This window comes from Propithecus coquereli, unplaced genomic scaffold, assembly GCF_000956105.1.
Source record: "Propithecus coquereli isolate 6110/MARCELLA unplaced genomic scaffold, Pcoq_1.0 Scaffold32, whole genome shotgun sequence".
In the NCBI taxonomy this organism is placed as follows: Eukaryota; Metazoa; Chordata; class Mammalia; order Primates; family Indriidae; genus Propithecus; species Propithecus coquereli.
Window position 1 is genome coordinate 79,924 of NW_012148841.1, and position 10,609 is coordinate 90,532.

General features: G+C 32.0%; 1 protein-coding gene across 1 annotated transcript in view; it reads left to right on the forward strand.

Annotated features, from left to right (window-relative positions):
• Positions 1–10,609, forward strand: part of SEMA3C (sema domain, immunoglobulin domain (Ig), short basic domain, secreted, (semaphorin) 3C) — a gene marked incomplete at its 5' end in the record, with an annotated part of 81,340 nt that overhangs the window by 62,823 nt on the left and 7,908 nt on the right. The window contains 3 exons of the mRNA XM_012650288.1: positions 255–296; positions 3,417–3,574; positions 9,287–9,354. Coding sequence (XP_012505742.1) covers positions 255–296; positions 3,417–3,574; positions 9,287–9,354 — 268 coding nt within the window. The remainder of the gene's footprint in view (positions 1–254; positions 297–3,416; positions 3,575–9,286; positions 9,355–10,609) is intronic.

Sequence of the window (10,609 nt, forward strand, 5' to 3'; positions counted from 1 at the left end):
AATGCTAATATTTATAGATGTACTATAATTACTACTATTTTTGTGTAGGTATATATCTGTATAACAAACCCATCCATAGTTTTCAAAGAGGAAATGTACTTTATAGACAAATATAAGTCTACATACTTCCAAAGTACACATACATGTAGAGAAAAATGATAATTTCTTGAGTTTTAATAGAAAATGATTTTTTAATGTAAAATTCTTTCTAAGGATCATTTGAGCAATTAACATGCTGTTTTCTAATCTTTTAGAATCATGCTCCCATAACAACAATGAAAATTTCATCCAAAAAGGTAAAAACACAACTATTTTTATGTTTTTTGCATATTAAAACGTTTGCCCTTATAAAAAAAGTATTTTGTAACTTCTGAAAATTAGTTTTAGTGCTGACAAAATAAATAATAATGCTTAAAGTATACCACAAATCACTTTTAATTGATGTAGAATTTATTAGTTATTAGTGAAAGAATGAATAAGTTTATTTTTGTATAAAAGTCAGAGTAGAACATATATACAGCAAGATATTTCAACATTTTTATATCCTATATTCTCAAATATTACAATGTGTAAAGCCAACTAAAATAAAAATAATCTTTCTAAGGGAAGAATTTAACATAATGTTTGGGCTACTATCATATCACAACATTCTCAGGGGCTTGAAATGAGTACTCAATCCTCTTTTAAGTTTCTGCTGTTGTCACATGTTTGAAATGTGCAGTGCATTCTTTTGTGCTTATTTTAAAGGAAATGCTATTTCCTAGGGTTTATACATGTCAATAAAAAAATAGAAAGTCTGAAATCTAAGGGTTCAGGATTTGGGGAAGAAATATTTGATTATGATAATCAGAAATCTTCTAATTAATCCTCTAATTTGTGTCTGCCCATGCAAATATACAATGATTTTAAAAATGAAAAGCCCGATTTCAATATCAACGTGTGCAAAATATGTACCTCTCCAGCCCCTAAAGATGTTATCTTAAAACAAAAGTTCTAAGAGTCAAATATAGTCAAAATGGAGTAGGCTTCAGAGTAGGATTGACATACATTTGATTTCCAACCTGACGATAAAGTATAGACAAATCGTTTAAGTTCACTGACCTAAGTTTCTGCATCTACAAGATAATGCCTTTCTTACAAACAGATTAACTTATATAAAATGCGTAAAATAAAGTGGGTCCTCAGCAAATGCTGTTTGTAAGAGCCTGAGACTTATTTTTCTTGGAAAACAGAATAAAGGTTTTATGTGTTAGCACAACTGATTACATAATTTTAGCACTCCTCACCATATTTGATCTGTTAGAGATCAAGTATTATTTCATAGTTAGTCTTATACTCTGTTCCCTCGACTGAATTTTATGAGGAAAAATAAATAAGGTACAACGGAGCTAAAGATCTCATCTGTAAAAATGTTTGTATGGTGCATAACAAACATTTTCCCAAGTAACAAGAAGCCATTTGTCATTTTGTCTAATGTCCTAGGGAGCTGATCTCAAGTCAGAATTGTCTTTGAAGTCAGCAGGGAAGCCTTTTGTTTACAGTAGTTTAATGGAAAGGGAAAATATCGGAGCAAAATTTACAATAGACACAAAGCCATTTGTGTGGCATAGTTGTCCTGTATACAAGTTTCAATTTATTAGTAGTTTACGTATTATGTCTGCCTTCAACATCTTATACTGTAGATAATTGAAAATGTTTCATTAAAAAAATTAGATTCAAGGTAGGGGTAATTATTTGACTCTTTGGAATTCATTTACACAACTGGATACTGCATTATTTTTTCAGTATGAGAGGACTACAAATTGTTGTATGTATACATATTTAAATACCTTTATATTTTTATATAAATTTAAATGCCTTTCTTAGTGTTTCCTATTTTATCAATTTTGTGCACTTTTTTTTAAATATTCTTGTACTATATATATAACAGAAAATAGTAGGATTAATAAAAAAGATATCATCTAGGACAAAACTACCTGTGTCCTTTCCTCAAAAAATTAGCATCCCTGAAGTATTTTAATGAAGTTGATATATTCACTAGATTATTCACTAATTTCCTGAATAAACACTTACTTCGATGTTGCTAAACAAATTATTATTGTCAAAACATGCAGCATTTTTCTTGTAATTTGGAAGTCTCAACTGGAGTCAATTTCATCACAATTTCTGAAAAATAAATTGATCTAGATAAAATAATTTCATTAGACAGAATGAGAAGTGATTGAAATGATTGATTAGATTTAAAAACATGTGGTTTGATAGTTTGTTAATTGGTATTTTACTCTTCTATTACCATTAATTAACATTCATGAAGCACCTCTGACCCAGAAACTATTCCAAGTTATGTGGACACAGCCCTTATAACATTTATTTCTTATAAAAACTCTATAGGGTATCATCTCAATTTTATTAATGAGGAATTCGAGATTCAGAAAAGTTACACAGAAAGTTTGTGGCTTCTGAGATTTGAATACAAAAAGTTTGCCTCGAAAGCTCCAGACCCTGGTGCACCAATGACGTCTCCATAAATTTAATTTTTAAATGTAAATGTATATATGGGTGCACATGCTCCCTCTCACCTGCATCTAGTCAAGTTCCGGCTCAGAGATTCTATGCTAGCTTGAATTATAGAATATCAGCCCTTTGGAAAATAAGGAGTGTCAATTGGAAACTCATTCCTTCTACTACCAAGGATCACTTTATACACAGCTAAAGGAATCAGAGCAGTATCTTAAGAAGCTGTTGACACCCTACAAATGAAAGAGGATGAAATTTTTATTCATGACTTACTTAGGGTGATGAAGATCCCTGGAGCAAACAGAGATTTTAAGACGTTTAAATATAAATATTATATTTTTCTAAATAATTTTAATATAGTTTTAATGAATAATATGCCACGTTCAAAAGAATGTGACCAAAATATTTTTTCATTTTTTTCATTTCATTTAATACTTACTACTTATCATTTTTTTCTTCTAAATTAAAAATGCCCTTTATTTTGAACCTGACTTTTTCAAATCTGCAAAGTAATGTGTTGCCAGAGTTGAAAAATAAGAATGCTTCCTTGTACTTTGGTAAGAGACAGCACTGAAAGAAAAAAAGAAAACATCATAATTTAAATCTGTAATATATTACCTCAAATCTGAGAGAACAATGAATCCCAATGTCTAAAACACATTACCATTCTACATGGTGCTCTGGGCCTTTTTTTAAAACAGGAAAGTGGTAATGTTATAGGCATATTAACGTAGGGAAATTCTATTTATTTTGGCTTTATACCCTTCTGTGCTTTGCTTCACGTTTTTAGTCTGTTTCAAAATGAATCCAAGGGTTTGTGGGCATATATTGTAATGTGTTCCTGCTGAAAGTCTTCTTTTAACTTCCACATCTGAAATAAATCATCATCTCTCTAATAGCAACAGTTGTATGTGAGCTCCAATGAAGGGGTTTCCCAAGTGTCTCTGCACCGCTGCCACATCTACGGCACAGCCTGTGCTGATTGCTGCCTGGCAAGGGACCCGTACTGCGCCTGGGATGGCCATTCTTGCTCTAGGTTCTACCCAACTGGGAAGCGGTGAGTACTAAACATATAGCCAAAAATCAAAATGTATGTCGCCAGACAATACGTAAGTGCTCCATATTGTTAAAACCAGTTTTATTGCTGTTTTTTAAAATGACACTAAACATATTAGCTATTTTTAGCATCACACATAATGTTTGAATGAAGAAAATGGCAGTGCTTTATAACTTGAGATTCTCACGGAGATGTTAATTGTGGAGTACAGCACTTTGGAAAGATTTTTTCCTTTCTCAAAAAATCCTATGCAACACCCACTCCCCTAAGACCCACAAAATATTTCAACCATATTTAACTTTATTTTTTTGTGTCACCTAATCTATGTCTTTTTCGTTTTATATGCTTTAGTGTATCCTTAAATCCTACCTTCCTAGGATTTCTCTACATCACTTAATCATCTTGTAATCAAAGCCATGGTCTAGTTCAAGCTACTAGAGCATTGTTCCAGAAGGAGTACCCTGATTTGCTTTCAAACCTTGATGACCATGCTTTACCCTTAGAGTGGTGAGTGCACGATTGCTGGTTAGGTTGAGAAAGAAAGGCAGTCTGAGGCAGGGTGTCTTTTAACCAAGCAAAGTCTTAAGTAGGAAACTCTGTACCAACTTTCACCAAGTTAAAAGGAACCACCAGTAGAGAAATTGGTGGTAGAACAAAGAATATACAGAATTTAGGGTCAGCCAAGGTCACAGCTATTTTCAGTCATATAGTAATGTAGACCATGATGGGTGACTGGGGCAAAACCTTTAAAATTTTGGGTTAGCAGAAGAAACATACCAGCCATGAGCATCAAAGATCTTTCAAGTAAACTATTGGGATGATGGTGTTTTATAGCTTTTCTTCTCTATGTTCCTTTAAGGATCTTGACAGACTAAAACAACCCTAGCACTTGCACATATCAGGAGTATTATGATCCTTTTATTCATTAGTTCAGAAAATTGATCACAGGACAGATATTCCCCAGGCATTGTTTTAGATCCTAAGTAAGATGAAAAACAACAACAAAAAGGCAAAAGTCTCTCCTTCAGGTATAATAAATTCTAAAGGGGGAAAACATACAATAAATAAATAAGGAAAACTTCTAGCATATCAAATAATGATAAGGTTCATGAATTTACAAAGGGCAAAGAAGGTTGGTAGGACATGTGGGAAGCAGGGAGTTGCAATGTTAAGTGTGTAGTCAGGGAGGGCCCTACCGTAGGCATAGTGTGTGATCAAGGACTTGATGTGGAATAGCACCAAGGCATTATCTGGGTGAATAGCATTGCAGGGAGAGGGACCAGAAATCTCTAACATGTCAGGACTCTTCAAGAAACAGCAACAAAGCTGACGAAGCTATACAGAAATGAGAATAAGGACAGGTAGAGTCAGAATGTCAGATGATGTAGGACTTTGTAAGTAATTGAAAGGCTTTTATTTAGACTGAAATGAAAAATGACTGAGGGTTTTTGAGCCCACGAATTATATTATTGGTTTCAAAAGGTCACTGAAGCCCTGGAGTGGGGATTTTGTGGGAGAGACAAACTACAAGACAGGAAGCTACTGTAATACTCTAGGTAAAACATAATTGTGGCTTGCACAGGGATGACACAGGTACAGGTGGCGAAAAGTGATGTGATCTGCCCTTGATTCAACTCACACAATCTGTAGATGTTTTGCATGTGGTTAGAAAAACAGAGAAGTCAAAAATGATCCAGATTCTCAGAACTGAGAATATAGATGTCATTTCCTGAGAAAGCGAAGACTGAAAAGAGCAAGTTTGTGGGGAGAAAGATGATGGTAACTTAATAGTGTCTATGAGTTACTCAAGTGGGGATGTCGAGTAGGCAGTTAGCAATATGAGTCTGGAGTAGAGAGGAGTGGCCTCGGCTGGATCAGATGAGAGTCTCCTGAATTTAAAGTCATCAGAGGTGAAGAAAATTCCCACTCTTTAAACCAGGAATCTTTCTTGTATGTGTTCAAAGACACTATGTTCTTCTACATTATTTTAGGAGTTAGTGAGGAAGTCCATGACTTCTTTTTACTTCTATATAGAATTTCCAGATCTCATTGCTCTGTGATCTTCTGCCTTTGTACTGGGATGGAGGAATGAAGCTGGACACAAAGTGCAAGGGAAGCAAATTCCAAATATAATGTCAAATTTAAAAAATGATTTTTGTGACCATTATTCATATTTCCCAACCGTATTTGTTTTGCACTCCCAAATATGATAGCAGTGATATCTTAAAGTTACCATGACTAAATGTTTGTAAGGAAGTATTTTTTCTTGGTAAGAAGCTCTAAAAATTGGCGTATTAAATACCTAGAATACAATCTTTAATCTATTAAGCAGATTTGGTGCTGAAGGAAGCTATAGCACTACATTTTCCAAGGAAGAAAGTGGTGTGGAGACTATAAATGGGATGTTACTATAGTTCTATACCAGCTCTTATATAATGGAAGGGAATTGGAGATTAGTACACATTCCCCGCAAAGACCTTGGCTTTGACCAATAAACATTTTTATTTAACAAAGAATGTATCAAGTAAAATTCCATATTATATATAGACTATCCTTGCATATTTGAAATTTTTTTTATATTTTAGAAACTCCTGCTGAAATATGAGTTGGCTCATTTGTTTGCATATTCTCCCATCTATTACAACCCCAGTTATACTTTCTAAGATATGTACTTAAACATAGATTCCACATTGTCATCCTATCACCACAAACCATAATCTTAATGACATCTTCTTAATAAACAAAGAACTGAGACTATCTTGCAATTGTTTTACTGTTATAATATCATGCCTTATATTAAACCATTCATCATGGGTTGAGAAAAAAGAGTTAACTATTTAAAGAACTATCTTGATTATCTCTAGCAGCACCTTAATTCTATCGTGAAGAGCCAGAAAATGCTATATATATAAAATACATGTGTGTGCCTACCCATATTCGTTTTTAACTAGCATACTGGATGTTTCACTAAAAATATCTATACCATTTAAATTATCCAAATTATTTCCAAACTTAGTTAAGGATATGTTTATAATAAATTCAAAGTGTGTTTGCTGAATGATTTTTTAAATTTCCAGATACAGTATTTTTTTTGAAATTAGTAGTAATGATGAAAATGATCCTTTGAAGTATTTTCCACATTGACTTTCTTTAATAGTGTTGACTTACCTGGTTTTACTCTGATTGTACTATCTATCTAACCAGAACACAAAGATCACTTAGCAATTCATAGGAATGTAAAGCAAAAACATATTCTTGTTTGGAAACAGACAAATACAGTTGTACTTGAAAATCAATGGAATTTATACTTTGACATAATACAGTTGTATCATTGGCTCAATAGTGTCTCTTTTTTTAAATAACTTGGTTCATAATAAACAATATAAGCATTTTTCCACTCTCAAGTATTTTAAATATTTGTGAATTTGTATCAGATATTTCGATTTAGTCTCTAATGTTATTATTTTGGATTCAGACATGTAGTTAGGAATTTTTCTAAAGACAAGATAATTAGTTCAATCTTCAAGTAAATATCTTTTCCATACAAGAAGAACATGATTTCATTGTTTATCCTAAGGAATTGACTATAATGGATGAAACATTGGCAACTTGAGCCAAATCCCAAATCCTACATGCAATATAATACTACTCTGCCTACCACCATATTTCTGTGATGGATGTATGAACACTTTGAAGGGAATCTACACATAGAAAAGGCTCAGATGGCTGCCTTGCCCATCTCATGTTGTAAGCCAAGCCATAATAATGTTTTTCTATATTTGAATGTCTGGAAGCTATGTGATACTGTAAATTCAGATTGTCCAGCTTGAGAGTTTGTAAATATGAGTAAACCGTGACATAGTGCTGATCACAGGACAGTAAATTTATCATCGTGAATGACATTGCTTGTCTAGATGGCTAAAAATGATGAGGCCAGCCATAAGAACTCTCACATGGTGCTGGTATACTCTCAAGTTGACTGGTAGTAAATAATGCTGTAATTTCAAAATATAGCAAATGCAATGCAGTAAAAACCTGATATGGAAGCTATTCTAGAATATAGTACAGTATTAATCATATTTCCTGTGATAAGAATGATTAACACTTCCCCTATTTTGTGTGTATGGTTGTACAGAAATATTTAATTAAAAAGTATCATGTGACGTTTTTTGGAAAAGGAATACTTAAGTTGTATAATACTTTATTTCCATATTTCCATGAATAGATGTATATGGTCCATTATGTACATAAAGTATTAACTCTTTTCTGTATTCTTAAATGAGTTTTTCCCATTATTGATGACTTTGAGATTAATTTTGCTTTGTAAGTTTAATAACCACTGTGTAATTTTAATATTTTTCTTCTTCTTGACATTAATTTATCTTTAAGGCAAAAATATTAAGAAAGACTTAACATTTAACCCGTGTAAGTGATGTGCTCATTCAAATATACTTTTCAGCATTGAGAGTAAACAATCATACTCCCAGTAATTACACAGAATCTACTTCCTTCTCACTTACAGCAATGTTTGTATCATGAGTCCTTGCTCAGAGGATTTCAGTTGCTCTATTTTAATTTGCTACATTATGTAATACAGTTGAAATGAAGATGCTCAGTGATTCTAAGATTCAGGAAATTACAAAGTTAGAATACAAATAATTCAAAACTTTTATTTAAATAATGAGCGACTTACAAAACATGCAAATAAATTTTTGAAATCCTTAAGCTAGTAGTACATAACAACTAAATGCAAAGAATGAACCTTGATTGGATCCTGTATAAGCTTTAAAAAATCCACATGGAATATTTTGGTCATGACTAGGGAAATTTTAATATGAATGCATATTAGATGATATTGTTGAATATTAATATTTTAGTATGCTAATGATGTTATGTAGAGAAATCATTTATTATTGGAAGATACATGCTAAAGTATTTAAGGGTGAAACATTATCATGTCTGCAACCTATTTTCTAAGGGTCTTCATAGATATGCATAAACAATATATACATGATATATACTTACATGTGAGAGAGAAAAAAATATGGCAAAACATAACAATTTGTGAATCCAAGTGTACCAGTGTTCATTGTACTTATATACTCACTTTTTCGTAGACTTAAAATTTTTCAAAATAAGAAGTTGGCAGGGGGGATGCTATTGTAATATTATAAATGATCAATGTTACTTTACCTTATATTAAATGTTTTATCTCTGTATCACTTGTTTCAGAAAAGTTTTAATGTATCTGAAAGTATTAGAAAATATTGACTTTTGTATTAAAAGTATGTTTATTTAAGAAAAACTATTATAAGAATGAAAATTCTAGTGAATATATACTTCAGAACTTATTTTAGTACTTTTTAGATGAATATCTCTAAACTAAAAATTTACACTGTTAATTTTAAAGTCTAGCATTTACCTGGGATATATACATAATGAAAGATTCATAGCCATTCTATCATGAGTAGTAGTTGGGGAGGGACTGAATTTATTCAGATTGAAAAGCAAAGATAAGTACCCACCCTATCATTAATGAATTAAATGAGAAATGTCAGATTGCTACATAAGATTATCAGACCTCTTAAAAAAAAAAATCTAATGGAAGCTTAGGCAATCAAAAGGACACTGAGTTAAAAATGCAGTGCTTTGAATGTGGTGTAATTGGCCATGATAATTCTAAATCATTTTTATATATTTCTGCCCCTACAGGAGGAGCCGAAGACAAGATGTGAGACATGGAAATCCACTTACTCAATGCAGAGGATTTAATTTAAAAGGTATTAAAACTGAGCAATGGTCCATCCATAAACAGTAGCAATGCTACCTGTCACATTTCAGTAAGGGAAACATTGCAATAGATTCAAGCCTTTCATTTTCAAGAAAGACTCACTGTGAAAATTTTTGGTATTCATGTATGGTAATTAAAATTTAAATGTTATTTGTATGTATATTAAGCGTTATGAAAAAACAAATGTCTGAGAACACCTGTACTTCTATGTTAGTTGGCAGGTCTTTCACACGGATGATAATTACAGATTTTCTTAGCAACTATTTTCTTTCTGAAGAAAAATCATTTTACTTTTTAAAATTTACTATTGAAGAACACATTGAAGAGCACTTTTTATAATTACAGTAAATATACATGTTAGGGTGTGAGCTTCAATACATAACATAAAATTTACTACTGTAACCATTTTAAATCTATAGTTCTGTGGCATTAAATACATTCACATTGTTTACAACCGTATTACCAGCCATCTCTAGATATTTTCATCTTCCCAAACTGAAGCTGTGTATACATTAAATACTAACTAACCATTCCCTCTCCCCTCGGTCCCCTAGCATCTACCATTCTACTTTCTTATGAATTTATGATGAATTTGATTATTCTAGGCATCTCATATAAGCTGAATCATACAATATGTGTTCTTTTGTGACTGGCTTATTTTACTTAGCATAATGTATTCAAGGTTCATTTGTATTTTAACATGTATCAGAATTTTCTTCATGTTTAAGATTGAATAATATTCCATTATATGTATATATATACATTTTGTTAAGCATTTTTCCACTCTCAAGTATTTTAAATATTTGTGAATTTGTATCAGATATTTCGATTTAGTCTCTAATGTTATTATTTTGGATTCAGACATGTAGTTAGGAATTTTTCTAAAGACAAGATAATTAGTTCAATCTTCAAGTAAATATCTTTTCCATACAAGAAGAACATGATTTCATTGTTTATCCTAAGGAATTGACTATAATGGATGAAACATTGGCAACTTGAGCCAAATCCCAAATCCTACATGCAATATAATACTACTCTGCCTACCACCATATTTCTGTGATGGATGTATGAACACTTTGAAGGGAATCTACACATAGAAAAGGCTCAGATGGCTGCCTTGCCCATCTCATGTTGTAAGCCAAGCCATAATAATGTTTTTCTATATTTGAATGTCTGGAAGCTATGTGATACTGTAAATTCAGATTGTCCAGCTTGAGAGTTTGTAAATATGAGTAAACCGTGAC